The sequence below is a fragment of the Echeneis naucrates genome, chromosome 19, assembly GCF_900963305.1.
Source record: "Echeneis naucrates chromosome 19, fEcheNa1.1, whole genome shotgun sequence".
In the NCBI taxonomy this organism is placed as follows: Eukaryota; Metazoa; Chordata; class Actinopteri; order Carangiformes; family Echeneidae; genus Echeneis; species Echeneis naucrates.
The window spans coordinates 9,923,303-9,940,637 of NC_042529.1; the positions used below are offsets into that span (position 1 = coordinate 9,923,303).

Consider the following 17,335-nt stretch of genomic DNA (forward strand, 5'->3'; position numbering starts at 1 on the left):
CAAGTCTCATATTTGCACAGTGTTGTGATGTGTCATGTGTGAGTGTGAAATATTTCCTTCACATGACATATGTTAAGTGTCACAACAAAGCATGGACACCCAGTCCTTCTAAATCATCATGTCAACAATATCACATATTTCTATTTGGTCATAAATCCTGACACTTGAACTCCCGCTCAGATTCAGTTTGATCTCCATCCCTTCATATATCAGCTATTGGAAATCTATCAGCAGACTCTACTTTGTAATTTTCTCTGCTGGTCACTGTGTAAGTGATGGATGGTGTCACAAAAGCCATCCACAGCCAGATGTCAGAAAAATATATCATCAGATGCATCTTTTGACAAATAAGAAATAGTCTATAGGTGTCTGTAAAGAGATTGAAATAGACCAAAAGGATGCAGTAACTGTTTAGGCTTTATCACAATGTTCCGCCTTAGCTTAGTGTGTCAGCAGGCTAAAATGTACTTATTTGCATTAGACACAAAGTAACCCTGAGGCTGCTGAGCATGCCATTAGTGTTTGCAGGAATTTGGTCATAAACCAAAGTATTGGACAAATTAAAATGTCGACTTGATGGTGGTATTAGCAGAAAAGTTAGCTGGCCACCAAAGTTATTACAATTCATCCTGAGGAGACACATTGTGGAGATGGCTGGGGGCCATGCCTCTGGCCTGACAGAGTGCTTTTATAAATGCTCTGAAACTATTTAATTTATAAGACATATAACTTGTTTTGTTTTGAATGTGCCCATGTTTCCATTGCAGTTTGTGGTCTTCTCAGTTTACTATCAAACCACCTACTCAAATAGCACTGGAGATAAATAGATGCATCCACTTTATAATAGCCAATTGTTGTGCTTCTTAAATTGCAAGTGTTGCCATCTCATCACAAATCAGAAGTCAACAGACTTATAATATTAGTGTTATGTTTTACAGCGGCTTTTGTAAACAGAGAATGGCTTTTTGTCTTAATATGACTTGCAGCCTTTGTTGACTCAACTCAATGACAGCTTCTCAGAAACGGTGAGCAGCTCCTGGCTCTGCTGTTTGTTCTTACAATCTGTGATAGACATTCAGCAGCCACTCACAGTCCCCACAAGCTGCTTTACAACGCACCAGTAACAGATGGTTTAGCGCCTGTTTGTGTACATAGAGCACATATGTAGGTCAGGTTCATCATGGTTACTGGTTGCCATGGGAACTGGGTATCAAACATGACTGCAATCTCTCTGAGAAATTGACTTGTGGCCAAGCTCCTGCTCTCCTACCTCTCATCGCCTCTCAGCAGTTAACCTGGGGATGGATCGGGAATAGTCAGCCGAGGATGTTGATACTGTCAAAACAAGCTCCGACTGAGCTGCCGAAGCTCTGCTGATGATGAGAACTGAGCTGAAGCATCACTTTAGATCAATAATCCAACTCACATCTGGTCAACCAGAAGCAGATTGGTGAAGCATTTGGTGACATTAATCTATATGAATTAAAAATAAACTAAAATAAAATCCCGCACATTAATCCTGCACTCTGACCTCAGATAGCATCACTGCCTCACACCTGGTGTCTGTCTTGGATGTGTTCACGGGTGCCTGTACATGACCTTGGGCATTCACAGGGAACACGAGGGGATTCTCCCTGTCTGTCGCTGTCTCTCTCCTTCCATCAACACATGCACCCATTATCCACAGACACACACGCACATAAACACGCACTCTAAATGCACGTGATTGGATGCAGAGAGCTGGCGATGCATGTTGAATGCTGATGAGGTTCTTTCTGTGCTTTCTTGAAAAAAAAAAAAAAAAAAAAGGAAAAGCAGGAGAAAGCTTCCTCTGTGCCTGCAAGACAGAGAGGAAGGAACAGAGTGAGAAAGAGAGAGAATAAGGGGGAGGGAGGGAGAGAGGAGAAATCAGTCCTGCCCATATTATTCACCAGTGTCTAACCATGCCCTCATCTCCTGGTTAGAACATATATGCAGTCATATATCGACACATGTAGTTGGGATTTCTTACACACACACATACACACACACACACACAAACATGGCTATGTTGCCCTTTTTATTCCATGATCCATGGTCTTTGTGTACGTACGTACGTATATATACACATACACACACACACACACACACACACACACACACACACACATATACACCAACCTGCTTTGGTGTCCCAGTTTGTCTGTTTGTCCGGGCTAATGAGGTGAAAAATGAGCTTGAGGCACACCAGGTCAGCAGTGTGCACTGATGTGAGTTAGCTGAAGATAGGGAATTGTGTATTTATACGCAGGAAGTGCAAAAGATCAGCAATGACTGTCATTTCGGTTGGGCAATGTCATCAAGGTCCAGGTCATGGAGTCACAAGTTGGCTCAGCAGTTAAAAAGAATAACAAAAAAAATAATAAATCCCACGACTGCAAACAAATCTCATAGGAAGAAAGACCAGCCAAATCTTAACAACAAGTTCCCTGTGACAATGATAAACCTCCATCTCACTTTATATGCATTTTATTTCTTTGAAATCTTTAAAGGACTGAAAGTGGAAACTATGGAGTCATCAATCCAAACAAAAGGTATCAGTAGCATACAGCACAATCCAAGTCTAGCCAACTGTTATTTATTTAGTGCCCAATCACAACTGAGAAAGCACTTGGGGACAGTGACATAGAAAAACTTCCTTTTAAAAGATAGAAACTTTGAGGCGAGCCGGGCTCAGGATTTCAGAAATGTTCTCCACAAGGACACCTGAAGGAAATGTGCTGTGCCATGTGCCGTGTGGATGGTGGGGCAGGAAGTTCTGTGATACTGAACTGCCCCCTCTCCTGTATTTGATCTGTCTCAAAGTTAGTCACATAGTCTCAAAGGGTGAAAACATCCTCCCCATCCTTCGACTGCCGCTGCTGAAAATTCATCTCATGACTTAGTCAGAGATGATGCTGGCTGCCTTCACTTCCAACACAATGACTCAGTGCTCATGTCCAATCACTGTCACGCTCTTAACTGCCATCAAACTAGTCACATGACAGCACGTTTGTCCAAGTAGAAATTTACTTCCTGTGTGTTGTGCTGAGTTGGATGCTTCTTTTTTTTTTTTTTGCACAGCCGGCTCATTTAATGTGATCTTTAAGTAAAAAACAATAGACCACTTCAGAAAATGCTGAGAATTTCATAAGTGCAAATTCTTCACAGGCAAAGGAACCGTCACTTGTTTAACATAAAGCTCTGTCACTGCTGATTAATGGGGTGTCATCTTAGGTTTAGGTCAGTTCAGCCTCTCCTCAGTTACCTCTAAGTATCAAATAAAAGTCCACTTGACTTACTAATGATTCTGGTGGACAGGTGAGCCCATATTAAACCTTCCAGCTAATTTAAATCCTCTTGTGTGTGACACTCAGCACTCACTATCCCCATATTGTCTGCAGGGAAGAGTATTTCCTAGCACAAGCAGGCAAAAGAGGTGAATCAGATGCAATGACATCAAAGTAGTGAGTCATCAAAACAAAGCAGCCAAATGATTTAGATGCACCTTGTCGGCGGGACGTTCGCTCCTGAAAAGCAAGAGGCGTTTTGACAGGAATTCATTCGAAATGTTCCAAATCTGCTCACATCGCAGAGCACAGCTTCATGCTCAAACCATAAACCAAAATGTGTACATCATTAACATTTCAACTGACCTTTTTTCTGTGTCAAAAATGTAAGCAGCAGAGTCAAATAGCACCACACATGCAGCAGAGTCTGCCTGCCAGACAAACACAAGGAAACAATACAGAGAGCCAGTCTTTGCAGACAGTCTTGAATCAGACTCTCCTATAAATCGTGTCACCCAGGGAAAATCACTCATTACAGGCATTTTTGCATATTTTCCCCACCTAACTGTTAAATTCTGCCCACGGTTTTTCAGTTGGAACCTTCTCCTGTGCTTACAGGTCCATCTAGTGGCAGCAAGAGACTTTAAATTAAAATAACCTTTGCCCTCTACCTCCAAGACGGAAGGAAACAAATTGGATTTCGTGGAGTGTGATTGATGATGATGGAGGAACAGCATACCAGACATGCCCATTTTCAAAACTGACTAAAGCTGAATCTCCAATTCAAGATTAATAGGAAGCACACAACACATTTCTTATTTGAATGGCACCACTTTCCTTTCCTTTCACATTTTTTCACACCAATTTCCTCACTTCTGAAAGACTGTGCCGAGGCTATCTAATGTGAAAATCAGTGTGACAGCTTCACTATGAACGACTGGTGAAGAGCTGGCCTCTTAGATATTCAGCTGATACAGCTGACGCTTCATCTTCATCTGCATAGCACATTTAAATTCACATTTATAACATGAGGACCAAATAGTGAAGAAGGAAAAGACGATTCAAAGATATGATGAAAATATTATACTTGACAGGCACACTGTGGTCATATAGTGTGGGCAGCTTTTGTCTGTACTCACAGCCGTGTCCTGCTCTTCAAAATGACCAGCAAAAACCTGAAATCCAAAGAAAAACATAAAGCACATCAGTTTTACTTTTCTTCTGTGGAAGACAGTGTCATCAAGTATAATCTTTCACTTCCCGAAATGTGGTGACTTAAATCACGTCATATTTAGGATAATTTACCCCCAAAAAGGAACTTTGTTTGCCAGGGGTGTTTCATTATTATTAATTCAAATTTGAACTGAGTGAGGAGTAATCTGCTGGAATGACAAATACACTGAAATAATGAATTCAATAATCACACAGAACTCTGGCCTATTGACTGCTCAACCTGTAACTTGATTAATTTTATAGATTCCTAGTGAAGCCATTTATGAAATTTTGGTCCCATTGAAGTTCCTCATTCTTCAAAAGCCCCAGATAAATATGACTCAAGTTGCCCCAAGTATATTAAAGAAGTGATGAACATATTTTGATGATCTCCCCTGAGCTAACTAATCAATAATCAATGTATCCTGTTGGATGCTAAATGTAGAAGTTTCTAATGTTAACACACTCATTATTTCCTCTTCTTGATCTAAAGTTTCCTTTTTATATATATTTTTACAAAAGCTGGGCTGCTGGCTCAGTTTACAGATATACCACAAAGATTTGGCCTCTCCACCTTAAAGTCTTATTATTGGTGGTCACGTTGCATTGGATTGGACAGGTTTGAACCTAAGCCTTGGGGGGTCCTGGGGGTCAGGGGGGCCCAGGCTGATCCGGCAGAGCATTCCACTTTCCATTAAGTTTTGATGTAGACCTAAGCTGGCCAAGAAGCGGCACTTGACCAGAAAGCCTAATATTTCAATACATTTTGAAAAAAATCAAGAGGCCACCGCTTGTGTGTTGTGGGATTTGGCTTTTCATTGAAGTCGTCCCTTTCTCTCTTGGTGGGGTCAGGAGGCCCCTTCAGGTCTTTACAAGGTTTCTGTGGCTCTCCTATTATTGCGCTGTAAAGACACCATTCCCGGTGTTTCCGCATAATACCGACCTCTCGGGTCTGCATGTGTCCAAACTTCAGCTGTGGCAGTCTGAATGGCGCACTGAGCTCCGGAGAGGAAGAGCTTCCCTGCCAGGCATCATCCCCCTCAGTCGGTCTGACCGCCCACAGTCCGGGGGGGGTGGGGGGGTGAGAGAGTGCTGCTTTGTGAATGAAGGGAGCGGCGGAGGGCTGAAAACTAACTTTACCAACACTGTTTCAGACGGCCATTCAGCGCGGAGGCTTCGACGGTGCAACAGGCGACACCTGGCCGGAGACGGGCGACGCCGATCGGTGAGTCCCGGCAGGTTTTAGCGGCCGCTGCGTCGCTGGTCAGAAGTAGATTGACGCGATTTCTCTGGATGGAAAGGAGAAGGACCGTGACCGGAATATCTGCCGGGAGATGAGAGATCATTTCAGGGCACAGTTTAACCCCACTGGGCTCTTTCTTTCTCCACCTCCAGTCCTCCATTTATTAGCCCCAGTGTGCGTTTCTCAATGAGCGACTGTCGTGCAAACTAATGCATCCTCTTTCAAACGCGTTTTATTGTCCGCGTTGAGATTTGCAGTGATTGGAAGATGACTGCATTAGATTCAGATGATGTGGAGGGCGGGGGGACCAAAAAAAACAAAAACGTCCGATTGAAATGTATTTCAGATCAGATCTCCATTTCATCAGATTTATTCACTGCCGAGACATTTCACCGTATCATGCAAAGTTTCCATCTGCTCGCCAGGCTGTTTCGCAACATTTCATGACTCATGCAGAAGACGTGCATTCCCAATGTCACCAGGAACAAAAAATAGATTCATAGAAGAGTCATTCATGATGCTGTGATTTTTTTTTTTCTCTCCTCTTGGGCCTGTGGCCTGTCAGTGCTGAACAGTACATCCAATAATGCTGTGAACACCAGTGCACATTCAGCAGGAGGGATGATGCCCTTTAAATAAAAAGTAGGCCTGATATTCCCCATTGATGTTAGTAAAACTATTTTCTATTTCTATTTCTGAGCAGTGCAATTTTTCACTCAGTGTTTTCTTTTTTAATGGTGATTCTTTGCCCAATTATGTTATTAACCTTTTGGTCTATAAAATGTTTGAAAATGTCCATCATGATCACATAAAATTCAAGGTCATGTCCAAAAATGTCCAAAACTATGAATCAACAGATGGCTGCAGCTCTTCTTAAATGCAGCTCCTGGTGCTTTTGGCCTTTTCTTTGCAGGAACTGCCTTGTTCGTTTTGGCCCTGTAGAGAAGCTGTACATCATGGTGAGGAGTTTTGCCTTTTGTGCCTGGCTCTGCCTCACAGTGGTCGTCAGTGGGGAGCCCTGCCTCATAATCAGCGAAGTCAACGCAGACAATCCAAGACTGGACACCACAGAATTTGTGGAGCTGTATCACACCAGTGGACAACGGGCTTCATTAGACGGTTACACCCTTGTCTTCTATAATGGGAATGGAAATATAGCCTACAAGGTGCTGGACCTCAAAGGCCACAGCACAGACGACAGAGGTTTCTTCCTAGTGGGCTCAGTGGACATGGTTCCTAAACCGGCCATCCTCCTGCCTCCCAACACAGTCCAGAACGGCCCAGATGCCATCGTCCTCTACCACTCATCTGCTGCTCGCTACAGTGAGAAGATGAATGTCACGGCTGTCGGGATGGTGGACGCGGTCGTGTACATGACCCGTCGCACTGGAGGTGCTGAGTTTCTTGCTGAAACACTGACACCAGGAGAACCCGCCTTTGTGGAGGATGAAACGACACTTGAGGGGGATGAATCGATTGAAAGGTGCCTGCTCTCCGAAGATCGCTGGGGCTTTCAGGTGTGGTCACCGTCCCCAGGTCAGCGAAACAACTGCACCCCACCTGCAGCCCCCGCAACCAATCCTGTCATCACTGAGCTGAAGCTGGGAGGTGGACAGGTGGACGGCTTTGTGGAGCTTTCAGATGCGCCAGCTGCAGGTCCTCTGGTGCTGGTGGTGCTGGATGGGAAGACAGACAGGGTCAGTGTGAGTGTGGACGTGAATAGTGAGACATCCAGGAACTGGTTAACCATAGAGAAGAGCTACATGAAAGGTCAGTGTGCTGGAGAAGTTTCGTGATCTTTCTTTAAGGTTCTTGACCCACACGATACCTTTAAGGGTTACTATGAGCCATGGGTGCATTAGGAGGCCACAGACTATTTTGATGTCTTTTGGTCAGTTTCAGTTCAATCATTTGCTTTTGCTCTCTTGTAAATTATTTATTCCTCTTCTGAATTCTTCCCAGGAGATGAATCTGGGGCGGTTGCCATTTACAGCGGCAGAGCCTCAAACTTTCCTGTGGGCAGTCCGCTCAGCCAGATACAACCTTTAGATGCGTTTGTGTTTGCTGGGCCTGGAAACAAGCCTAGTGCGAATCTCACAGAGACTCTCATCCCAGGCAGACAGCCCTACCAACTCAGCAACAGGCAAGGCGTTTCAAGCGTTGCGAAATACGTTTAAGTGTTTCTCTCGAACGAGTGAGGGTGGGGTGCAGACAGCATGTGACCACTGTTCCTCTTTGCTGATAGAACATTTTCCAGTGTTTATTAGTGCCACCAAACAGTTTCAAGGAGGCTCTTACAGTTATATACATAAACACACCAAACCACTTTAAACTTAATTGACCCAACTCTGATGAAAACTTGACACTGTGCAATGAGGTCAAAGATTTAAACCAAAGTTAGCAACTCAGTGATGCTGATGTTAACCATTTAAGTTTACTATTAGCTGGAATCAAAAAGTTGTGAATCTTATTAATTGTAGGAATTAGCACAAATATTTTGACCTGATGCACGTAAGTTGGATAAGTTCATTGTCGGCAGGACATGAACTAGTGCACAAACTTGTGTATTTGTTGAAATGTTTAAAAAAGTAAGGTTCATTCAATGCTGTTTCTCACTGATTTCATTCTATTCTTAGTTTGAGAGAGGGAGGTTTCTCTCTGAGTCGCTGTGGTGTGGCCACCTGGGCCAGAGATCCTGGTGTCTTCTGGGAGGCTCCGCAAACTCCTGGGCTGGCCAACCAGTGCCCCTGGCCAAAAATCTGCCCTCACAGTATCGGTGAGTATTTGTGTATTTGTTTCATGACACTTAAAAATCTGGCACAGCTAAGGAAATAAGTCAGCACTAAACACTATAAAACATCATTTGATACCTGTGTTTTGACCAAAAATCTACTTTGCCTGCTCAGGAAAAAATGACTCACTTGTTCATCTACACTTCATCGACAGGTAAACTGTGAAAAGTCATGAGACAACATGTCAGAATCTCACAATAGAAACTGAAGCCAAATCTGAAGACATACAAGTTAATTAAAACCTGCATCAGCACAAATGATCCAGTTTGACCTGATACTTAAAATTAACCCAAATCTGTATTTAATCTTTACCCAAAATCTTTATATCTTATTTTTGGTCCATTTCTTTTCCTTCTGTAATTTTAGAAATGGCTGCAGAACCTCCGCAGATTTGTGTTTTGGCTGCTAAATTAAATTAGAAACGGATGGTTTCTGTTTAATTTTTACTCATATTCTCTTCTGCAGATGCAAAGCAGGAAAGAATTCCTAAAAAAAAGCTTGTTCCTTAATTTCTACCTAAAAAAAAAAAAAAAAAAAAAAGAGACAGAAAGTATAAATTTCCTCATTCAGCATATGAGGAACTGAGTGACCAAAAATGCTACTTGATAAAGTGGCGATGCTGCAACAACAGAATCTTGGTAGCCAGTGTCAGACCTCGGGATTTCATGGTGTTGGTATGAAATGGAGCTGTTGAAAAAGACCTGGAGATTACTGAATCTGGCCCAATTCCCAACCCCCAATAATACAGCTGACCTTTTTAGTTTTTATTCTTCAGCTTTTGTTTAAACGATATTACAGATTTGGTATAAGATGAGTAAATTCTTAAATATTAAGGATGATGTGATACAGTCAAACTGGCTGATTCCATGTTTTTGCTGGTCTTCAGGTACAGTTAAACTGAGCGATATGTAACTTTTAATCTAGTTCTTTGCAAGAAAAAAAAGGTGTCACAATGTGAAACTATTTCTTTAACAGCATCTAATAATGATCATCTTTAATGCTTTAGTGATTCCAGGAGGCACAGATTCATCGCCAAACCTCCCTCCATGGGGGAACAGTGACTTTCTGATCAACGAGCTGAATACTGATACTCCAGGCGCTGCTGAGGATGGCGAGTACATTGAACTTTGGCACCCATCGGGTCGACGGGCCTCTCTGCAGGGGATCTGGATACTGCTGTTTAGTGCACACAACAACCGACCGTACAGAGAGATCAGTCTGAGCGGACACTTCACCACCTCCAAAGGCTACTTCCTGCTGGGCAGTGACAGGTTGGTTCCAGCTCCATCCCTTCGCCTGCCCCCCAACACCATCCAGAACGGGCCAGACGCTGTGGCACTTTATCGCAGTCCTTTTGGCCCACCATCAGCTGCACAAAGGGGGATTCCCACTAAAGGCCTGCTGGATGCAGTGGTGTACCGGCAGAGAGGTTCAGATAGGGAGGCGCAGGAGTTGAGCAAAGCTCTGACCCCAGGACAGCTGCCCCTGCTGGAGGATCCGGAGGCTTTGCCTGGGGATGAAGCTCTCAGTCGCTGTAGAAGCCTTTACCCTAATGACTTGTCTGCTTTTTCAGTGAGTATAAAGGGGAAAGACTTCAGAGTCTGTTTGAGGTCAACAGGAAGTCAGACGTGACTAACTGTGATCAGGAGGAACACACCATTTTGGGAAGATTCTTGCTTTCTTATGACTAATAACTGTCAACTCATAACTCATTTTGCATTTAAAATTGAATAATTTCTCTTTCCGGTTAATTGGGCGTGTCCCACATAAAAAAATTACCTAAATATAAAATCTTCCTCAACCTTTGCAGGTGGCTCCACCTACCCCACTGAGGGAGAACAGCTGCCCCCGCCCATCTCTAGTCCCTGAGGGTGTGGTCATCAGTGAGGTGGCTAGTGGCCACTGGACCAACCATAGCCAACAGAAGGCCTTCGTGGAGCTGCATGGGCCTCCCATGACAGATCTGAAAGGCTTAGTGCTCAGCGTGTTCGACCAGGAGCACAGTGGGACCGTCATTGCTCTCTCCTTGACTGGATCTATTGATGAGGATGGATTCTACGTTGTTGGAAATGTCACTGGAGCAGGTGAGGAAATTGGAAGCTGTTGCTGTCCAGAAAAGGAAAAGGAACAAAAAAAGCATCACTGTCTCTGCATTTTTAACGTTTTACATTTCTGCCATCTCTCATCACACTCTTTCACCTCCTCTCTCTCCTGCATAGATCAGACTTTCCCAGAGGGCTCCACAGTGCCCGTACGGGGGGCAGTTGTCCTGTGTTTCAACCTGTTCAGTGTCTGCAGGGCTGGCACTGCTCTGACCAACTCCAGTCTGAGAGACGTACTTGTGTTCAGTGAAAACCAGCAGCTGCTCTCCTCTCTGTCCACCACCAGAGGGAGACAAGTGATTCCAGCTCTCAGGTAAGCACAGGCTGGACCCATTTACAGCTACACACTGATAGATGAAAATATCTTGCAAATGTGGTCATTTCATGTGCTTGAGTCATGGCCACAGATAAACAAGAGTCTCGTATGGACCCCATTTCACTATTCAATAACAACTGGTTTACTTTCACACAAAAAAAGCTATGGTAACCTGTAGAGCACTGTTAAAAATATCCCAACACATTAATTGTTTAATGACAGGATTATGATAAACTGACTGACTCATTTTCTTTATCTTCTCTTAAAGACTGAAAACAGTGTTTAGCCAAAGCTGATGCAACTGTAGATAATGACAGAACGTTGACAGCCCATAGTTAACTTACCTTTTTCAGAGAAAAGACAGGTGGAACCGTTAACACTAATAATGGACCTGTGGTTGCAGTCCTGACTGACTATTAGACTATCAACTATCAGACAATTATAGAATATTCATAGTTAGGACTGTATATACATGCAGAATGTGCAGAATGTGTGTATTCATACACTTCTTGTTGCATGGATGTGCAGGTCCGTAGAAGATGGTCCTGTGTCACTAAGCCGGTGCTCATGCTGTGAGGTGAGAAGCCCGACCTCCTGGACAAGCTCCTCCCCAACGCCTCACAGCACCAATCTCTGTCCGAGCTCCGCCTACTCAAGTCAAATTGACCTTTGCCTTGGACCCCTCTCCAGCGACTGGCATGAGCAGTCAGGAGGTGAGGCATCGGAAATTCAACAAAATAAAATGTTGAACAGGATAAGTTTGAAGGAAGGATTTGTATATTGCAAGACCTTTTTTCATCTGTCTGCCAAAAAAATTAATTGCTGTCAAAATATAACATATAAATAGTTTTATATAATTGTCATCAAACAAAGTTGACAGGTTTGTCTGTTTTTTACAGACTGCAGTGGACTGATTCGGGGGAAGAAGGTTGTTGAGGTGGCCGACTACCTGGAGAAAAGATGTCATTGTGGTATCTCTGCCTTGTATCTTCAAGGTGAAGCACTTTCATTCATGTTTTAACTTGAAATCATCACATTCATCTGATTTTATGCCACCACACCAGCAACAGGCTACAGGCAATGTGTTTTCAGGCTGTCTGTTTAGCCCATTCTGATTAACATATCTCAGTGAGGCCTTGAGCAAATCTATGGTTCAAAGTTAAAGTCAAGGGGGAATTGATTGGATTTTGTCAAAAGTCAAAATCCTATGATCTCACAAGATTACTATGAAGCATATTAACGCAAATGGCCAAAAGTATAAAATGATAAAGTGATGACATTATTTTTTATCCATAAAATCAAGATTGGTCAACTTTACCTTCATTTTATGATTTTCAGCAAAAACACTTTTGGCTGTTATTGAATAGAAGGGAAGCCTGCCACCCTGACTGGTAGGCAGAGGCATAGGATCACAGCGTAGTAATTCTTGGTCATGGAAAATGTGCCAGTGTTTCTGCTTTAAGGATTTCAGAGAAATAGACAATCAGTGATTACAGACCAGAGACGACATTGGCTCTCAAAGAGAATTTGATGGCAAGAGCTTTTGGAAAGAGGGTATTGGGCACTGTGCTTCTTTTGCAGGAGTAAACATAGCTCCAGTATGATAAAACAGTGTGTCACCAGAGTAATTAGGCAGAAGGTTGCAGCAGACAAGCTGAGCTCTGGAGATCTACTCTCGCAACCTCAAGGTTATTCCAACAGATATAAATCATGTAGAGACAGATGGGAGTCACACTGTCCTCAGATGCAAACTCTCCTGTTTCCTGTTTACACAATAAACAAAACTTAAGAAGTTTAAGCATGCGTAGAAAATGAAATGCCATCGTCTGTTCTTGTCTAAGGAGCCAACTTTTCTTGTGCGTCTGGTTGGCTGCGAGTGTGGGGGGACATCCAGGCACTGTCAGACCACCAGAAGGCCCTCATCATCCAGACATCACACATGAATCCTTCATCAGTCCAGGGGGATGTCTGCTCTTCTCCAATCACAGATCGTTACACAAGCACAGGTTACCACCCTCTCAACACATTACACAAGTGGGCATATTTTACATTTTACAGCTAACTTCATATTTAAACGAAAAAAAAAGAAAAAAGACCCAGTTGTGAAAATTCCTTTATTAAATCTTCTCCATAGGGTCTTCAGGTCCTATATTGGTGTGTAATTAGAAGATATTTTAGGGCAAAGCAAACTACAGACTGACATGGCTTCTGTGGACTTTATCGTCTTCTAAACTTCTTTTACAGCATCTTTCATGTGAGAAATACAACAATAAGTGCTCTTTGCTATTTGCTGTGTCTGCCAACGGAGACAGCAAGCTATGGTCATTTTAAATATATCACAGGGAGAAATCAAACAAGTCACAGTTGTAAGTTGTCAGTTAAAATTGAGCAACAGGCCCGGCACTTCCGTCCCCTATAATTTAACTGCTGTAATTTCATGGAAACTGGCTTCACCTTGTGCAGCATGAATTGAGGCTGTGGCCGATAATGATAGATTTCATTTGTCACATATGCAACAGAAAAGCAATAGAAAGCACAGACATGCTGCTGAAGGAGCACTAGAATGATTTTTTTTTTTTTTTTTGGGAAGATGACTACGTGGCCTAACAGTTGGAAATGTTCTTTAGTGTAGATTTTCTCCTTTGCAGGGATGTTGGTCTTTCTATAAGTTAGGCCTGAAATGAGCTCAGAAAACATAAAGAAATCAGTTGGGTGTCTAAAATTTGAACCAATGCGTTTAGTTGTGTTGTGTTTGTAGATTATAGACTATGCAGAATTTGTAAGTGAGGTTTATTTATTTATTTTTTTTGTCATTTTCTTCTAGCATCTACCTTGGGCTTACAGATCGGCCTGATAATAGCTGTGCTCCTGCTGCTGGGACTAGGAGCTGCCCTCTTCACATATTTCTACAGGAGGAGGTGAGGGCTATAAATTATTCTCCTCATGTTTTCCCAGTGATCACAGACGTTTTTAACTCTCTATACCTGATTGTGATGGCAGCAGATCTTTTCTATATTCTTAGTAGGAATCAACTTGAATCTTATTCATCTTTTGTCTTGAGACATTTACTTTTTATTGCCAGTGATTAGATGGCATTAAACAGGATCTTTACAAACGAATGAGTGCCATAAAGAGTTTGTGATCCATTGTTAGAGGCTGGATTAGATGAAATTTAAAAAAGAAAATGGCCTTCATAGTGTACAAATCTAAGAGAAGGAATAACAAGTACAGCTGTTAGTAAGTGGAGCTGTGTGACACTTGAAACTATTAATGTAACAATTCCAAATCTATCCATCACTTTGTTTGACCTCAATGGAGCAACTGGGCTGCTTCACTTTGTTATTTTGACACAACAGCAGTGTACAGAATATTCAGCAAATTATTCATATTTCTATAAAATGGAGATGTTTTGGGAAATTGGGAAACCTGTAACTACATTTCACTTTGTTGCTGTTTTTTATGGGTTCTTATTACAAAACACATTAGCAAGAGCCCAAATTCAACAAGGCTAGTTGGTCCACTGAGTCTGGGACTGTGGGGTTCTGGGGAGAGGCTCTTAATCCAGTTAGTAAGGCAGCCTTGAGAAAGGTGACATTGATTTGACCCAAAAGGTTTTTCTCATTGCATTTAATTTTAATCCATATTTACAACACAGTTTCAGTTAACAAAATAGCATATATAGGCAATATTTTATTTTCCAAATGTTCGAAATGTCAGTTTCAGCACCAGATTGTAGATCACATTTAAAGCGAGTCCTTTTAAATCCGACTGTTAATGAGAAGGTTCATGTCACAGCTTCAGATTTCATCACCAACTACAACGTCTTAAATCTTTCTCTCCACCTGTGCACGTAAAAGTTCATAACTGTGCTCATGAAATACTTGGAACTAGCTTGGAGAACAAATCATAGCTTAAGGTGGTGCTAGTAGATAAGACTGAGTGCAGAGTTGGGACAGTCAAAAAGTGTATTAGAAAACTTTAAGAAGAAAATACGAAATTTGTTTGTGTTGACTGCCACAGAATTCCTTATTGTGCATGTGTGACGTTGGTAATGTTCTTGCTCCTGTTTTCAGGCGTCCCCTGGACTATTACACCATGGAGCTGAGTGAACATGCAGAGGGACTGTCAGATCTATAATCAGACTTTAAAACCACTGCATCTGGACGTGCTCGTGTATGTGAGAGGACTTGAGCAGAGAGTGATGAGGGTAATCAGAGGTTAATTTGACTTGTGCGTAACCGATTTGTTTGGTTGTTGTGAAGCAAGTATGCCACCACAAGTGTCCTTCTCCGTGTCTTGTGCAGACCAGTCATTGAAAATGACTTGTAGGGTATCTAATGCAGACAGTTTGTGAGATTTCATGGCACCAGTGACACTTACAGTAAGGTGACGAAATAGATTATATTTAGTGTACGACGTTTGCCTGTGCACTTTGCTGGTTACTAAGAAGGAAAAGTAGGATAAAAGGGAGGATTAAAAAAATACTTGAGTCCTAAATGGTCATTTCATTGACTTGTTATATTTACCGTGTGTAAAGCCTGTAAATTAAAAAATGTAAACATCCATGCTCTTGATTTATGCAGGAAGCTCAGTAAATTTAACAAACTTCCCATCATCACACTTTCATCTGATACTACAGTGTTTTAACAATAGGCCTTATAACTATGATGATGTTTGTTAAGCTCACATGTATTCTTTAGGATGGGTCAATTTCCTGCTTTAGTTTCTTATTATGTGCTTGTAATAGTCCAATTTAGATTATAGTCACTAAGGGCTTGATTGTCTTTTAAATGTGAATGTCTTCAGCTAACTTGTGATGAGTGTCTGTAACCACTTGTATGCTTATGTAAAGCAAACTGTTTACATTTTCTTAATTAGAAAATTAGAAAAGGGGGATGTAAAAGGCAGGGGTGGACGTAATTTCTTGAATGAAGTGTATTTGAGATGCAGGACTGCTTGATGTTCAAAACAAACTCTGAGTTATCACATTTAACTAGTTTTTAGTGGCTCGGAAATTCATGCAGTGCCTTTGACGTGTTTTTATTTGATCAGCTGATTCCTCTTTTTGAGGGAAAGCCCAGCTATTTTGGCTGCAGCCATAATGATGTTAGTATTCTCAGGGGTGGGGGCATTTATAGGAGATTTGAAATAATGTAGGAGATGAAAAGATTTTTATTTGTACAGCTGGCTCCACATTTGAATAGATTCTAAAAACTAAAGTTTATACATGCCTTCATTTTATATATAACATCCATGTGCCACTTGCCTTGTATGATGCCTTACTCATTTGGAGGCATGCCCACAATCTTTATTTGCTTTAAATGTCTTTGTGATTAGATTTTCCTCCTCAATATTCCTTAACTCAAATTTCTCAGTGTTAATAATCCTGTTGATGCAGTCAGATTTATTTGACAGCAATTTCTGGTCCTAGTCTTACAAGTCCATCAGTTTGAAAAACATGTTTAAACCACTAAAATTATGGAAATGTAGGCTTTATTTTTCAAAAGGAGTAAATGTGATGTTTTACCCCTGAACTTGTTGTCTTCTTGAAATACATTTTCTTATAAGATGGTTTTATTTTTTTTTTTTTTCTAGGTGTTACACAAAATAGTGCAGATTTTAAACATAAAGCAACAGGGGACTTTTTCACCTCAAGATGATACACGGATAATATATTGATCATGTTTACCGTCAATAAAATAATAAAAGCAGCTACATAATGGTGAAGTTTGCCCATTCAAAGTTAATACTTTGGCTCAGAGCATGTCTTTCATATGAGAATCACTTACATCTCCATGTACGTTATGCAGTCTACAGCACTGACAGCGAGAAGTAAAATGAAGAAAAAGTTTTTTTTTTTCAGGAGAAGCAGCTTTCAAATATAACAAAAAAACCCCAGGAAATTCATAAATCTGAGGCTTTACAATTCTGTTAAGAAGTAAATCTTCAGTCTACAGCAGAGTACTTACACACTGAATATGTTGCCAGAAACACTGGAAAAATGTGTGACTGTTGTGTGTATCCATCAGTCCTAATTTAAAGCTGTCATTTCCATTCCAGTTTATTTGTCATGTACGTGTAACAGGTATGAAATTAAATCATTCCACAGATATGAAATTTCAAATTTCGCCATTGTTCAACCTTTGTTTGTATCTTGTTCTGTCTTCAAATATCCAATTTTTTTTTTATTTTTTTTTTTAAATAGCCTCTAGCCCCACCCCACACACACACACACACACACACACACTGTCCTCAGAGGCCGGATGTTGCTACAGTCTGCTTCATATGTGCATCATCGCTCTATGCAAAAAACACCATTGGGGGTCATGATGTGACACTTTTCTTTACCATTTCTAGCCAGA

The 17,335-nt window shown here is 41.6% G+C and overlaps 1 protein-coding gene across 1 annotated transcript; it reads left to right on the plus strand.

Moving 5' to 3' along the window:
• The first annotated feature begins 5,611 nt into the window (after positions 1-5,611).
• On the plus strand, positions 5,612-17,039 carry LOC115059983 (uncharacterized). Its single transcript, XM_029527765.1, has 12 exons — positions 5,612-5,745; positions 6,677-7,533; positions 7,726-7,906; positions 8,400-8,539; positions 9,562-10,127; positions 10,366-10,639; positions 10,775-10,970; positions 11,502-11,686; positions 11,873-11,968; positions 12,815-12,979; positions 13,798-13,891; positions 15,047-17,039. The coding sequence occupies exons 2-12, from the start codon at positions 6,720-6,722 to the stop codon at positions 15,108-15,110; spliced, it is 2,775 nt and encodes a 924-aa protein (XP_029383625.1). The 5' UTR covers positions 5,612-5,745; positions 6,677-6,719; the 3' UTR covers positions 15,111-17,039.
• The last annotated feature ends 296 nt before the right edge of the window (positions 17,040-17,335 follow it).